A 17164-nucleotide genomic window follows, 5' to 3' on the forward strand; every position below is an offset into this window, starting at 1 on the left:
ATGCAAAATCATTTCAGAACTCCACAAAGAAAGTACATACAAGACCTCCAAATTCTTTAAAATACCTACACAAAACAAAATGACAACTCTGCAAACCAAGTACAGGCCTTAAACTTTTGAATGTTATTAAATAGGAACATGTTATTTTTAAGTTTTCAGTAAGTCAAAAATCTGTAACTCTCATTTCCAAGTTTTTCATAAGCCTCAACTTTAAGCAGTATTAAGAATGGCCACAGTCGGCAATGAGACAAGCCTACGTTCAAACTGTGGCTCCCATCTAGGAAGTGTGGTTCTGTGCACACAGTCCCAGTCTTCTCATGAACAGAATAAAAACTGCCATATTTCATTGGGTTGTTTGGGGAATTTAAAGAAAATCTGTAAAATAGTGCTCAGAAGAAAAAAAGAAAAGATGCTTAGAAAATGTTAGCTTTAAAAAAAAATATGTAAAGAGGGTGGAGGCGGTGGAATCATGCTGTATGTGGAGAGTAGAGGACAACTTTTGAGCATTAACTCTTTCCTTCCACCATGAAGTTCTGGGGATCTAACTGAACCCTGCCTTTACCCACCGAACCATATTGTTGACCCATTTGGTTTTTTTGTTGTTGGTTTTGATTGTTTGAGACAGGGGCTTCCTATATCACCCTAGATGACCTAGTACCAATGTATCCAGAGTTGATTTCCAACTTGCCACAATCCTCTTGCCTCTTGGCCCCTAGGGTCCTAAGGTTATAGGCATGCACCACCCCCATAGTCAGCTAATATTAGTTATTAATACTACCGAAGGCTTCACCATATCTTTTTTAAGCTAATAAACAAAATCTTAGACTTTTTATTTAGGGCTTGGGAGGATTTTTTTTTCAATATATTTTTTTTAATTATGTGTTTATAAAGGTGTCTGAAGATGTCAGAGGCCTCATGGTAGTGAGCCATCTTACCCGGGTGCTGGAAACTGAATGTAAACCCTCTGCAAAAGCAGTGTGTATTCTTAACCATCCCTCCAGCCCCAGCTGGGTTTTGTTACATTTTATTCTTTGAGACAGGATCTCACTGTACTGCCTTGTAGGCTTAGCTGGCCTGGAACTCACTATGTAAACTAACCTGGTCTTGATCTCACAGAGATCTGACTGCTTCTTACTCCCAAGTGCTAGAATTAAAGATATGTGCCACTATGCTCAAATTTTTTTATTTTTAATTTGTATTTTTTTTTTAATTTTTTTGAGACAGACTCTCACTAAACAGGCTAGGATGATAGGTATTTGTCAGAATACCAAGCTCTCATAGCTTTAATATTTTTAATGCCAATGAATTTAATAATAAGCCCAATTTCTACTATATAAATAAATGGAAAAGAAGTTATGATCTCAAGTTCATGACTTGTGATACTTTTTATAGATTTTTAAATATACTCCAGGACTCTTTCCCTTAAGGTGCAGTACTGTACTTGATCAAAATAAAAAGCCAGATTTCTCTTAGCCTCCCCAGACCTCAAGTAGGAAGGCTTAACAACAAAGTCTATTACATTTTTGAGATCTTAAGACTCACTTGGGAACCTTAACGAGGTCTTCCTTTAAATGTGCTGAAAAAAAAATCTCTATCACTGAAGATCTATTTGGAACTTAAACATATAAAACCCAAACTACAACATCTATAGAAGGAAACAATATCAAAACAAAGGTACTCACGGATCAAACTCATGGATGACACTTTCAAATCTAAGCACAGCAAAAAGACGAGTAGAAAAGGCTGCAAAATCCAGAGAATGAATATTTTTATTAGTGGCATGTTATTAAAGAACAACAAAAGATAAACAGAAGAATTATAGGGAAACTACAATTCTTTAGCACTGGAGTCAGAGGATGCAAAATAGTTCTTGAATGAAATCTCCATCCATTTCTCACTATCTAGAAGAAACACTACAAGCCTGACAAAAGTGTCTACATTTTTAACTTAAATGGGATACATTTAACTGCTTGTTGTATTATACAAAGCCTGTCAGGTCATATTTACCTAATACTGAAGTTGGCCATCTTTTACATATACTATACCCTCAACCCTTTCCCCACCCCTGCCCAAAACAAGAGTTTCTCTGTGTAGCTCTGGCTGTTCTGGAATTCACTCTGTAGACCAGGCTGCCCTCGAACTGAGAAATCGCCTGTCTCTGCCTCCTAAGTGCTAGGATTAAAGGTGTGCGCCACCACTGCCCGGCTTACCCTCCACCCCCTTATTTTAATCTTGGGATATATCAAGCAAGGATATACATTTGACTCATAAAGAACTGAGAAAGCTTTAAAAGCAGTAAGTTTTCAAAAGACTTTGAGAAAAAGTAAGGGGCAGTTGTGTTTGCTTACAATGCCAGCATGTGGGAGGCAGAGAGGGGAGATGAAGCCAATCTGGGTATGCAGCAACTCTGCCTCAAACAAATTACTTTTCCTAGTGCTGTGATAAATCCCCTGATGTAAGGGAGAATGTAAGGGAGAATAGGTTCATCTGGGCTCACAGTTCCTGAATGAGGAAGTGATACACAGAGAAGAGGGTGGCAAAGCGTGCAGCAACACATCACGCTGCATCCAGTCAGGAAGAAGCATTATTGATCTGCTCACTTCCTCTTCTAAATTCAATTCAGGGCCCCTGCCTACAGAAGAGCATCATCCCATTTAGACAATCTTTCCAACCTCAATAAACCTCATCTAGATAATTCCTCACTGCAGTGCCCTGGGCTTGTCTCCTAGGTGATCCTGGATACTATCAAGATGGTACTATCAGAGGCAACAGAGTTGAAGATAAATCTTTTACAAAATTCAACACCAGGAAGCTAGAGAGATGGCTCAACAGTTAGAGCACCAACTGCTCTTCCAGGGGACCTGGGTTCAATTCCCAGCACCCAAATGGCAGCTCACACCTGTCTATAACTCCCGGTCCAGGAGATCCAACACCCTCACACAGACATATATATAGGCAAAAACATCAATGCACATAAATTAAAAAAGAATACACGATTTTTTTAAAAAAATTCAACATGTGATAGTTTCCACTTTCTTTCAGCCAATGAGAAAACAGAACCAACAAAGAATGCTTCCTGTTTTTCCTATCAACAGCCTAAGGTTTATATTTCTTGAGTTATTTTGTCTTCATAAAATTATACCATTGAGACAGGAAAGGAACAGAGAATGGAATGAAAAGGAAGTAAAAAAATAAGTAAAATTAAAAAAAAAAATTATACCAGTGAGAAATGGCAAAAAGAACAGTAATCTTGGGCTGGAGCAATAGCTCAGCTGTTAAGAGCACTGACTATTCTTCCTGAGGTCCTGAGTATAATTCCCAGCAATCACATAGTGGCTCACAACCAACTGTAATAGGATCCGATGCCCTCTTCTGGTATGTCTGAAGATAGCAACAGTATACTCATATACATAAAATGAATAAATAAATAAATAAAAATAAAACCAGCGATCTGCTAAAAGAATAAGCCATGTTTTTAAAGCTGTTTTTAATTTTTTCATCATTCCAACTCCAAGGAGAAGCACACACACACAGAGACTCACATAACACAGCAGCCATCGACAGGATGAGAAGCTTTAGAAGTGTGTCCTGCTTCTCATAGGACAATCGCAAAAATCCAAGCTTAGTCATCTTGACATCAATGGGTAGCAACTGACGATATTCAAATACCTAAAATGGCAAAAGTCAACACAGTAAGATATTGAATATCTGAAACCTAAATTAGCTTTAACCTTTTATGGTGGTTAAGAACCACAAAGTATATATGAGCTACAAAAAAACACTATAGAAGTAACCCAACCTGAGACTTCAGACTGATTGATGTACAGGCAAGGAAGCAAACATTATTAGGTTTATATGTCAAAACGAAAAAGGTAGAGCCAGGCTTGGGGGCACATGCCTTTAATCCCAATACTCAGAAAGCAGAGGCAGGCCAGTCTGATCTACAAAGCACATTCTAGACCAGTCAGGGTTACCTAGTAACCTAGTTATATTGCTTTCCCTGTCCCCCCCCCCAAAAAAAGACCAAAAAGTAATCAAAACATATCACTCCACACATGTCTATAATCCCAGGTACTCAAGAGACTGGGGCAGAAGAATCAAAGGCTCCAGACTTGACTAGACACTTTAGAGAGAGCCTATCTCAAAATACAATTCTCTGGAAGGACTGCCCATGTAATTCAACAACAGAGCATTTGCCTAAGAGGCAAAAAGGCCCTGGTTTCCATCTTCAATACTACAAGAAGAAATAAACATTCCACCCACAATTCTGTTTCCTACTTGCAAGGCCACCAAGTACAACTGGCAAAAGAAAGACACAAGGATCAAACAGAAACAGAAGTGGAGGGGACGGGGAATAAAAGAAAGGATGTGAAAATAAAAAGATGGAAAACCAAACAAAAGTACTTGTTAAAAAGGGGAAAAAGAAACTATCACGGAAACATAGAGTGGGCATGGGAGGAGAGTGCACAAGCCAGGTACACTAGCCCATGTCTATGTTCCCAACACTTGGTGACACTGAGGAAGAGGATCATTGTACTGTTGAGATCAGCCTGGAGACAGAGTTAAGTTCTGGGTCAGCTTGGGTTAATGTGAGACCTTGCCACAGAAAAAGTTAAGGGGGTGGGGCTGAGGGTGGGGAAGAGAGAGGGAGGTAATTTGGGCAGGAAGGTAAGTGGGGGGAGGGAGGGAAAGTGGAAATGAACATTTCTTACTGAAGTGAAAATAGAAATCTAGAAATCCTAACTGAGTAGACATAATTTCTAGCCCTAAATCCAAGCCTCAGTTGATTGGCTACAAGCTTTTTTCTGTTCCAAATCCCAGTGTGCATTCTCCCTGGCCAACTAAAGTGCAGGTGATCACTAGTGCAATACATGGACTCAAGAGAGAAACATACTCAGGCCACCCACTACATATTCATTTTCAGAGTTCACACTGCAACTACTGCTCAGATTTATTTCCCTGGGACACATTCCATGACCCAGGGATGCTCGTAACACCAGATGAAAATCTAGAGTGGAAAAAGTTTTATATATATATAACATATTATACATATTTATTTTTTTAATATATGTACATATATATTTTAAAAATTGTTCTGAACCAGAGTAAATTTTGGGATGGTGGTAAGGGAAGCAATCTGCAGACAGTTCAGAATGATGATCAATTATAGGCAATAGGTGTGTTAAGGACTAAGAAATAAAGATTGTAGCAACAGAGAAAATGTAGCACTGTTCCAAACTATGCTGGGAACTAAAGGGGAAACTGCATTACCTTGTTCCCTTCTTTCCAGGGACCAGGGGGGTGGAAAAAGCTAACCCTGGCCAAAATGGAAAACACAAAGAATCACACTGCGAAGTCTAACATCTTTCCTTTAATTAGCTGTACCAAAAGAGCAGTTTGGGCTGGTGTGTTTAATTATATAATTCCAAAGGGAAGGCTTATCACGCACTAACTCCGGGAAGTGAACAACTCAGTCCCATCTCTTGGGTTTGTAGTTGTTCTCCGGAGATAGGTGACATGGAAACTAACCACCACTGAGCTGATAAGATCCACACACCTGAAGAGTAAGCAAAGGCAGCGAGACTTGAAAACTGGGTAAAGGCAGCTAGTAATTTAAAGCTAAATACTGCGAGTTTTCAGCCTGTTCTTGGTAATCTCCACACACCGATAGGGCACAAAAAAGGAAAAGACGCTTATCTGCACATCATCTCTCTGCTTCTCAGCTGTGCCGCCAAGCCTTGACATCCTGATCCACCCTAGCTCTAAATTCTAGGGCTGCAGCCTCGGTGGTTTTCCCACATACCTTCCCACGTCATCTTGTGCACCTTCACTGACCCCGACCCCACTATCTCTGCACCCTCCGCGTGGCCCTTCCAAGCTAGTCCCAGGATCCTATGTCCCACGCCCTCACGGCCAGAGTGCATTGCTCTGCCAAGACCCTTCCTCCGATCGTCTGGTGCCCCGGTGCCTAGACGTCCCCACCTCACACCCCACGCCCCCTCCTCTGCCAGGCCGCAGGCAGGCTCTGCTCCCCACCTTTACAGGCCTGCCTCCAGCACCTCGTTCGGGCCCGCCAACACCCCGCGCGGCACTTGCCGCTAATCCTCTCAGCGCTACCCCAGAGCCTTCTCACCCCACGGATGCTCCTCAGGTACCCACTCTGCTCCCCCTGCCATCCGTTCAGTGGCGCACCCAACCCTGACAGCAGCCAAGGCCCGCCTCCATGCCCGCTCCGCATTGGCTGGCCTCCGTCGATGTACACTTCGGGGGACCAACAGGATAACGGTTCTGTCTGTCATTCCGAGGGCGTGGATCAAGCCTGGGTTCTTCCTTTTGAGTGGACAATATAGTCATCATTCAACTTACTGAGAGGCGTGACTATAAAGTCCCACCGAACTCTGATAGGCCGGCGCGGGGGAGCGAAACGCGCGGAAAGAGCGTGTTCTGAACAGTTTGGTTGAGAGCCGAGCAGTGACGTGTCGGTCTGCGGACCAGGAAAAAGAGGCGATAGGAAGAAGTGGACACTGTACCCCGGTCACATGAGCAGAAGCGGAAATACGTAGAGGAAGCGGCGGTCGTACCGCGTCCGGAAAAGTTGGATTGCAGACCCATTAGTTTTTTTTAAGGTAGCAATGGCCCGTTACCTAATAAACGGATGAAGGAGAGAAGACATACTATGAAAACTCTCAGCCTCCATGGTTCACACGGACCCACCTTGTGTAAGATGTGTCAACTAATAAGCCCAAGAAGTATTTCTAACTGTGTTTCCCGTAGTCTCGACAAAGGGACCCCTGACAAATTTCCCCAAAGCATTTCACTTTCTTTAGGCCTGGCTTTGTGAAAGTGCCCAGGAGGCCCAAAAGGCTGTCAACCGCCCTTGTTAGCCTGCTGAAGTTATCTGAAGGCTCGGAGCGGCTAGCTCTAGGCAATCAGGAGCAGCCTTACCTTTGCCGGGCCCCTGCGAGGGTCACTTTCCTCCCGGACCCCCTGAGAACGTTACTAAGAGCAGGCACAGGACGGGGTTTCAGCCGCCAAACTCCAATCTTTCTGATATATATATATTTCCGAGATATATATATGCACGAATGTGCGTATTCGAACACTTCCATGCCTTACAAGCCTCAAACCAAACATTAGACCATCCAGACACCATTCACATTTGGTGCCAGTGACGCTGACTTCTCTTTTACTCTCCCTTGAAGAGAACCACCAACTATTGAAATCAGTACTTTACAATAATGCATTTCTTCAAAATTTTTCATGACCAGTTTTTACACCAGGACCTAACTCAATAGCTCTTCTCTTTTGTCTTTATAGTAAATATTCCATGTAGTTGTTATTTTAGCAAGAATAACGGCAAAGCACACACTTGTGATGCCAGCGCTCCCATAGGCAGAGGCAGGAAGAGCTAATTCCAGGCATCTTAATCTAATGGAGATAAACATGAGGACTTTACATACATTCATACTCCTGTGGCTTCAAAACATAACTTAATTTCTTACATAGAAAAGTTATGTTTCATAGTTCTAGAGTCTGGAAAACAAAAGATTACAGTGCCTGAATCTGGCCAAGATTTTTATTTTTGACCAAAAAAAAAAAAAAAAAATGTTACCTATGGTCAGGGCTAGGGACAATGCTAGGGCTTGGTGAATGAAGAGAGTTTCCCCCTTACAATCTACAATCTTGGTTTGATTCCCCAGGACCCTACCTAAAGATAGTAGAAGAGAACTGACCCCAACAAAGTTGTCCAGACCTCCACTGTAGCATGTTTGTGCACACTTATACACATAAACACAGTAATAATTAAAATTTTAAGGGATGCTAACCTAGGCCTGGTGGAAGGCCTGTCATGCCAGTTAGTTAAAGGTCATTCCTGTGTATTTAATAAGACCCTATCTCAAAGAGTAAACAGAGGCCTGATGGTGTAATTCAAGAACTGCATGCTTCCTTGCATGCATGAGGCCCTAGATTAAATTTCCCATAGTAAAAGAAGTAAAAGAAATTTAAATATATATGTGTATATATGTATGCACACACACACACATGTATATCACTTTAAAGAATATTAAAAGGGTGTTCCTCCCTTAAAGCCCCTCCCATTCAGGAGTTTTCCCTTTTCCTTAGTCTGAATGCACCATGAAGGGGAATAAAAAAGACTGCTGAGGGGGAAATAATATGAAGATTATTGAAAGCTCTCTCTTTTTTTAATTGATCCTATTTCTAAAAGACACTAACTTTAGGTTTCTAAGAGTCATCGTTTTTAGGAGTAATATTCCTATTAACAAAAGGAGACTGGAGGGGTGCTGGAGAGATGGCTCATCTGTCTGCTCTTCTAGATGTCCTGAATTCAATTCCCACACAGTGACTCACAGCCATCTATAATAAGGTCTGGTGCCCTCTTCTGGCCTGCAGGCAGAACGATGTATACATAATAATTTTTTTAAGAATTATTTACTGGGGCTGGAGAGATGGCTCAGCGGGTAAGAGCACTGACTGCTCTTCCACAGGTCCTGAGTTCGGATCCCAGCAACCACATGGTGGCTCACTACCATCCATAATGAGATCTGACGCCCTCTTCTGGTGCATCCCCCTCTTCTGGTGCGTCTGAAGACAGCTACAGTGAATTACACCGTAGCGAGCAGAGCCAGCAGAGGTCCTGAGATCAATTCCCAGCAGCCACACACATGATGGCTCACAGCCATCTGTACAGCTACAGTGTACTCATATACATAAAATAAATAAAATAAATCTTAAAAGAATTTTTTATTTATGTATGTGAGTTCACTGTAGCTGTCTTCAGACACACCAGAAGAGGGCATCTGATCTCATTACAGATGGTTGTGAGCCACCATGTGGTTTCTGAGATTTGAACTCAGGACCTTTTGGAAGAGCAGTTGGTGCTCTTAACCACTGAGCCATCTCACCATCCCCATAAATAAATCTTAAAATTAATTAGTTAATTAATAAGGAGGGTGGACATGGTGGCATGGTGGGGAGCAGAGACAGGAAGATTTCTATGAGTTGTAGACCATGTGATCTTCGGGGAGAGTTCTAGGTCAGTGAGAACCATAGTAAACCTTGTCTCCTCTCAAAAACAAAACAAAAAAAGCAGGATGAATTTTTGATAGCAGACTCACTAATTACAATTAGAGCTAATCTGTAATTATCAGTGAAGATATTTACAAAAGATGGGCACAAAAGAGGTGCACAGAATTGTATTACAAATCAACTCAAAAAAGGAAAAATACAATAAGTCAGCCAACAGATTACATATGAATTCAGTTTTGAGTTGGTTTTAGAAAGCAATGATTTTTATTATTTTATCAGTTACTGCCAGCACTATGGCAATAGCCTAGATTGGGAATTGGCCTCACTGTTTACCAATAGATAAATGGGCAAAGAAAGCATACACATGTACACTGTGTTGGCTAGTTTTATGTCAGCTTGACACAAGCCAACGTCATCTTAAAGGAGGGAACCTCAATTAGAAAATGCCTCCGTAAGATCAGGCAGTAGGCAAGCCTGTAGTACATTTTCTTAGTCAGTGATTGATGTGGGAGGCCCTAGCCCAGAGGGGGTGGTGCCAACCTTGGGCTGGTGTTCCTGGGCTCTATAAGAAAACAGACTGAGCAAAGCAACAGAGAGAAAGCCAGTAAGCAGCTTTCCACCACTGCCTCTGTGTCAGCTCCTGCCTCCAGGATCCTGCCTTGTTTGAGTTTGTGTCCTGACTTCTTTCAGTGATGAAGAAGCACAGGCCTAATAAACCCTTGCCTCCGCAAGTTGCTTTGGTCATGGTGTTTCATCACAGCAACAGTAACCCTACAGAGGATATACACAATGGAGCACTGTAAAAATGAAGTCTTGTTGTTGGCAGGAAGATTAATACAACTGGATGGCATCGCGTTAAGTAAGCCATCACAGAACAGTGATACACAGAAGCATTTATATGCCTGCAGGCCAGAAGAGGGCACCCAGACCTCATTACAGATGGTTGTGAGCCACCATGTGGTTGCTGGGTATTGAACTCAGGACCTCTGGAAGAGCAGACAGTGTACTTAGCCTGTGAGCCATCTCTCCAGCCCTGCTCCCCAGACCCTCACATAGTAAGCCAGTCACAGAACAGGAGCAGTGCATGTACTGTCCTACATGATAAATTTAAAAGTGGAGGCAGTGGTACTGGAGAGATGGCTGGTCAGTTAAGGTGAGTACTACTCTTGCAGAGGACATAGGTTTGATTCCCAGTAATCAGTGTGGCTTTCAGCTACTTGTAACTTCAGCTACATGGGATACAATAGCCACTGAGGGCACCTTCACTCAGAGGTACATACCTCCACACAAACACATGCATAAAATAATTAGTGATTCTTTGTTTTGTAAGGATGAAAGAATATATGTGTACATACATATATATACATATATATGGAGATATCATAGTGAATCCCATAATTTCATATAACTAATATGTATAATAAGAATTAAAATGTAATATAAATTGAAAATTCGTGTTTTGTGATAATTAAGACTTCCAAATAGAACTGTGAATCTTTCCTGAAGTGTATATTTACATTTGTAATTTAAAAAATAATTCACTGTGGGGCTGGCGAGATGGCTCAGCAGATAAGAGCACTGACTGCTCTTCTGAAGGTCCTGAGTTCGGATCCCAGCAACCACACGGTGGCTCACAACCACCCGTAATGAGATTGGATGCCCTCTCCTGGTGCGTCTGAAGACAGCTGCAGCAAATTATGCCGGAGTGAGCGGGGCTGGCAGAGGTCCTGAGTTCAATTCCCAGCAGCCACACACATGATGGCTCATGGCCATCTGTACAGCTACAGTGTACTCATACACATAAAATAAATAAAATAAATCTTTAAAAAATAATTCCCTGTGTATAAGTATCTATGATGATACATGCCATGGCATGCATGTAGAGGTCAGAGAACAGCTTCAGGAGGAATCAGTTCTGTCCTTCTACCATGCAGGGATCAAACTCAAGTCTTCAGCCTTGCTCCTAGCTGCTGAGCCATCTTATTGGCCCTCGCCTTTCTGTCCATTTTAATTCTTGTTACTATGACAAAATTAATAACTGGTAGTTAAAGAAAAAATGGTAGGGCTAGAAAGATGGCTCACTGATTTAAGAGCACTGACTGCTCTGCCAGAGCACCCAGGTTCAATCCCCAGCACCCACATAATGGCTCACAACTGTCTGTAACTCCAGTTCCATGGGACTGGACACCTTCTCACATAGATGCATGCAAAATACCAATGCACATAAAATTAAAATAAATTATTTTTTAAAAAGGAGAAAAGAAATGAGTTCATCACTTTGCACTGTTATTTTGGCCCATGCTGGTATAATAATGCATGGAAGGAGTCTACCATTTCATGGCAGCTGAGAAAGAACAAGAGAGACTGGGACTCAAATATCTCCTTCAAGGGCAAACTCACAGTGACCCAACTACCTTCCACTAGGCCCTACCTACCACTGCCTAGCAGTGTCATAGGCTGGGGAACTAAGCTTTCAATACTCATGAAAATATTTATGTTTGTCTTTGGGGAGTATTTAGCATTCGAACTTCAAAGGCCTTAGGTTGTATGTGGTCCTTCCTACATTTGAACTGGAGAGAAAGAAAGAAAGGGACCATAGCATTGGCATTGACTAAAAGAGGCCCAGGCCCCTGAAGTGTCTGGAAAAGCACTTGCTGAGAAAGCTCGATGGCCTGAGTTCATATTCTTAGAGGCTCAATTGCACACAAATCCTGGTTTCAGGGGCTTGTATCTGTAATTCCAGAATTCCTCTGTAAAATGGGAGGTGGGAGATAAGGCAGGAGAATGGCCCAAAACTCAAAATCCAGCTCCCCACAGAATACACATCAAAGCAGAAGAAGCAAGATGACTCTAGCCCCAAACAAGATAGAAGGAACAAACTAACTCATACAGATTGTCCTATCTTCCATATGCTGGCCATGACAGGTGTGTACACATACACACCCTCAAGCTTCTGTGCCTTGTGTATATATCTATTCTCTTCTGGAAAATTAGTCACAGAACCCACTTCTCTAAGTGTGTTTCAAAGATACTGAGATTTCCCTTTTTTTATTTAATGGGGGTGAAGTAAGTTTGTTTGGAAATTTTGTTATGGTTTAGGAGGCTGTTTTTTAAGATTTTATTTTTTATGTGTATGAGTGCCAGAAGATGGGTTGGATCCCTTGAACTGGAATTACAGATGGCTGTAAACCACCATGTGGGTAGTAGGAACTGAACCTGGGTCTTCTACAAAAGCAGCAAGTGATTCTAACAAGCGAGCCACTTCTCTGGCCCAATTTTGGTCTTTCTGTGACAGTATTATGTGTTTGGGGTTGTTATAGAAACCAATGTATAGCTGAGGATGATCTTGAGTCCTTGATCCTCCTGCCTCCACCTCCCAAGTGCTGGGATGACATGTGTGTGCCAGGATGGCATGTGTGTACCACCTCAACAGCTGACGTGTTTACAGATTCCATTGACGTTTGGGTGTTTTGTTTTAATAAGATGTCTATTTCTTGAATTTTTTTTCATTTTTTTATAGATTCTTTTCCAGATGGACTAAATTTGGAAAACAAAAAATACAAGGAACAAAAAACAGTGCCTTTGCATGTTTGTAAATGTCTATATTTTGTTCCTAATAGCATACATTTAGAACCTTAGGGAACACAGAAGGTAAAGGGAAGAGAATCAGGAATTTGGGGATAGAGAGATGTCTTAGCGGGTAAGAGCACTGACTGCTGCTCTTCCAGAGGTCCTGAGTTCAATTCCCAGCAACTGCATGGTGGCTCACAACCATCTGTAATGGGATCTAATGCCCTCTTCTGGGTATGTCTGAAGACAGTATACTCACATACATAAAATAAATCTTTTTAAAAAGGGGGCATGGGAAGAAGAAGGAATGTAAGGCTACTGAAGAAACTTAAAATCTGGGCTGAGCTGCATGATCTTATCTAAAAAAAAAAAAAACAATAAAAAAATCAAAAGGATGTAGACGGTGATGAATACCATCAAAATATGTTGAATGCATGTATAAAATTCTAAATTTAAAATATTTTCAAAGAACATCACACACAAATAGTTTAGGAATGAAATGAGTACCCATTCCTCCTGCCTCCCTCCCTCCCTTCCCTCTCCCATAACAGAGTATTTTCCAGGCACTGAGGTTTTATCTTCAATTATCCAATGTGCTTTTGAAAAGCCTGGTAATTGACTGAGTCGTCCTTAGCAATTTCATACATTTTCTTCCATTTTTTCTACTTTACAGTTAGCCCTTTTGGTCTGACCTCAAGTGTTGGAATTTTGGGGTTTTTTTTGTTTTTTGTTTTTCTAGACAGGATGTCTCTGTATAGCTCTGGCTTTCCTGGAACTTATTCTGTAGACCAGGCTGGCCTTGAACTCAAAACTCCACCTGCCTCTGCCAAGTGCTGGGATTAAAAGTGTGTGCCACCACCAACCGGCTGGTATTTTTGTTTTTTCAACTGGATATTTTATTTCTTTACATTTCAAAATATTATCCCTTTTCGTGGCTTCCCCTCTGGAAGCCCCCTATCCCATCCCCTCTCCCCCTGCTTCTATGAGTGTGCTCCCCCACATACCCACTCCTGCCTCCCCACCCTGGCATTCCCTTTCACTTGTCCATCAAGCCTTCACAAGACCAAGGGCCTCTCCTCCCATTGATGCCTGCCTGACAAGGCCATCCTCTGCTACATATGTGGCTGGAGCCATGGGTCAATGTGTTCTCTCTCTGGGAGCTCTGGGGGGTCTGGTTGGTGGATATTGTTCTTCCTGAGGTTACAAATCCCTTTAGCTCCTTCAGTCCTTTTTTCTAACTCCTCCACTGGGGACACCATGTTCAGTCCAATGTTTGGCTGCAAGCATCCACCTCTGCATTTAAATGTTGCTTTTTGAACCTGCCATAATTTTGCACATTTCCATTTTTCTGCTGTCATTTTCTGAAGTTTGTTTAAAAAAAAATAAAGTTGGATCTCATTTCTTGGATATCCCAATTCTTTTAACTTTTCCCATGTTTGTTTGTTTGGGTTTTGTTTTGGGGGTTGGTTGGTTGGTTGGTTTTGCTTTTTTTTGAGGGGCAGGTTCAAGACAGAATTTCTGTGTAGCTCTGATCATCCTGGAACTTGTACTATAGATCAGGCTGTCCTTGAACTCAGATTCACCCTCCTTTGCTCTGACTGCTGGAAATAAAGGTGTGCACCTCCACTGCACAGCCTATTTTTTTTTAATATTTGAAAATGTCCCCACTTTTATCATGACACCAATTTAACCTCAATACCACTTTTTCAAATGTCTTTATCATTATTATCTTGTGTTCATGTGTGCACTTCAGTATGGGTGCCTATGGAGTCTAGAAGAGGGTGTCAGATCGCCTAGAGCTGAAGTTACAGATGGTTTTGAGCCACGTAACATGAATGCTAGAATCCAAACTGGGGCTTTCTACAAGAACATTATGTGCTCTAAAGTGATAAGCCATCTCTCCCTCAGTACCACTTTTGTTATTGTTGTTGTTTGATATAGCATCTCACTTTGTAGTTCTGGCTGGCCTGGAACTCAACTATGTAGATCTAGAATTCAGAGATCCACCTGCCTCTAAATCTTGAGATTAAGCACATGCGCCACCATGCCACAATAGCTTTAATTTCTTACATCCCTATTTCTTTTTCATAGCAAACTACTTATACTTTGTGGGTGTAGTAACTTCTCAAATTTCTGTGAAAGCAGAATTTACCTTTCTTCCCCTACCCGCAAGGACAGGGTCCTGAAGTGTAGCCCTAGGTAGCCTGGAACTTGTTACTAAAAGGTTAAAATTTTCAAACTGTACTGTGGGAACTTAGCCATTAGTTGAACTCAGTGGGAGACCGGCTCCCAGAACCTAAAAACAATGGGAGGCCAGTTTCCAAGAACCCAATAACTAAGGGAACCAAGATGACTTGGCCCAAGAACTCAGAAACAACCTGGCCCAAAACAATTGCCAGGTGGCTAGCCTGCCCCAGGACCCTAGCACAACCAGCACCAACCAGAAACCACCTTTCCCTTACCCCAGTCTTCCCTTTTGCCCCAGCAACTGCACAGAAATAAAAAGCTGACTAAGACCTTGCTCGGGGCCAGACTCCTCTACCCCTGCGAGGGATGAGTCTCACCCCAACTAGCTGGAATAAAAAGCCTCTTGCAGATTGCATCAAGTCCGTGTCTTGGTGGTGTGTGTGGGGGTCTACGCTCCTGGGATTTGAGTGTGGGGGGTCCCTCTGGGAATTTCACATTACATAGACCGGGTTGGCATTGAATTTGTAGTAATCTCCTACTCACTTCTTCCTCCTGAGTTCTGGGTAGGCATGGATCACAGTTTAGACCTTTTTTTTCTAGAATCACTTTTTTCTCCATGGCCATGTGTTCTGCTGTTCATTTACAAGTCTCACTCAATGGAGTATCTGGCCCAGGAGGGCAGTGATCTTACTTGGCTCACCAATACTTTGCAAATATCTGACAGAAAGTGCTCTTGTTACATACTTATGTCATTTCTCTCCCACCTAATTGTTACTTGTCTGTAGATTCACCTAAGGGCCAGGCAAGCATTTTTCACTGATGTAACATTGATCTCAGTGTTACAAAGTTCTGACACTGACCTCAGATCAACTTCACTTGTTTTCTGTTGATCATAGATTAATGAGGAGTGAGTAGACTTTCACCCTACAGAGGAACTGATAATGGGGTAGCAGAAGAATCTCAGTGATAAAGGTTAACATGAAACTAGAGCTGGATGCTCAGGCTGCAACCAGAAAGTAATGTGTAAGCTTAGCTGGCAGAAATGACTGAACAGGGACCAGATCACCATAGCTTCCCATTTGCTTCCTCCACAGATACCATCTTTCTAAGGTGGTTTACAAACTGCTGGCAGGTAGCTGCCCACTTCTGGTTTTTTTTGACATAGGTCTCACTCTTCCAAATGCTTGGATTATCTATAAAGAGTTACCACGCTCACTTCCCACTTCTGCATTTATTCCAGGTTGTCATGATTCCTTTTAGCCCCTATGTTAGTCTCTATTAAGGCAGAGCAGTTAACAGAAATGACTGCAGTCTGTCTTACCTACATTCCTTATGGAGCTAGAGATATCTAACACGTACAAAGTTCAGTCTCAGTTACACAAAATAACAAGACCAGGAGGCATCTGAACTACCTACTTCCTAACTTTTCAAAAGTTGCTTCAGTAGGCTTTGCATATGGCTAATGATAGAGCCCTTTCCTAGCATAAAAAAAATGTCCTATGTTCAATCCCTAGTGGAGAAAAAAATTAAAACGATTGTACTACAGACTGCAGATATTCACCAGGTAAGGGTTCTTCCAGAGGACCCAAGTTCAATTCACAGCAGCCAAGAGTGGTTCTCAACTGACTGTAACTCCCTTTTCTGCAGTCACCCAGACATTTGTGACATATACTCACATAAACACACACACGGGCTGGAGAGATGGCTCAGTGGTTAAGATCACTTCCGGAGGTCCTGAGTTCAATTCTCAGCAACCACATAGTGGCTCACAACCATCTGTAAGGGGATCTGATGCCCTTTTCTGGTGTGTCTGAAGACAGCTACAGTGTATTCATATACATTAAAATAAACCCTAAAAAGAAAAAACTACACACATAAATATATAAATCTTCAAAAGTGGGTGGATTAGGGTTTTGAATCATCACATTTGCCTACCCATGTTGTGGTGTCTATTTTTCTCCTTAACAACTATCATCATGATTTCGTTTATTCTGGTGCATGAGAATCAGTGCTACAGCACCACTTTGTGGAGTTGGTTCTCTCCTACCTTTATGTGGGTCCCAGGGATCAAAACCAGATTGCCAGGCTTATAAAATGTCTTCACCCACTGAACTAACTCACAGGCCTGTGATATCTAAACAATACACTTTGGTAAACAAATCAAGCCCTATTGATTGCATTTTTTAAAAAGACTGATTTTGCCGCCAAGGCCAGGAGAAAAAAGATTTCTGAAAGTTGTCCTATGACCATGAAACATACCATATGTACAAATAAGCATGTGCACATGTGTTTTAGTTTTTGCTTTTTGTTTCTTTGTGTAGCCCTAGCTATCTTGGACCAGACGAGCCTCAAACTCTGA

At 41.9% G+C, this 17164-nt stretch overlaps 1 protein-coding gene across 3 annotated transcripts in view; it reads right to left on the minus strand.

Moving 5' to 3' along the window:
* Stt3a (STT3 oligosaccharyltransferase complex catalytic subunit A) overlaps positions 1-6265 on the minus strand; it is a 36282-nt gene extending 30017 nt beyond the window's left edge. The window contains exons 1-3 of one of the 3 annotated variants that reach the window (XM_031343030.1): positions 6134-6265; positions 3543-3669; positions 1683-1743 (exon numbers count right to left, since the gene is read on the minus strand). In XM_031343030.1, coding sequence (XP_031198890.1) covers positions 1683-1743; positions 3543-3669; positions 6134-6238 — 293 coding nt within the window. In that variant the 5' untranslated portion in view covers positions 6239-6265. Of the gene's footprint in view, positions 1-1682; positions 1744-3542; positions 3670-6036 lie in introns of all 3 variants that reach the window. The other 2 variants (XM_031343032.1, XM_031343031.1) reach the window with 2 other exon arrangements.
* Between the last annotated feature and the right edge of the window lie 10899 nt (positions 6266-17164).

Source organism: Mastomys coucha, unplaced genomic scaffold (assembly GCF_008632895.1).
Source record: "Mastomys coucha isolate ucsf_1 unplaced genomic scaffold, UCSF_Mcou_1 pScaffold23, whole genome shotgun sequence".
In the NCBI taxonomy this organism is placed as follows: domain Eukaryota; kingdom Metazoa; phylum Chordata; class Mammalia; order Rodentia; family Muridae; genus Mastomys; species Mastomys coucha.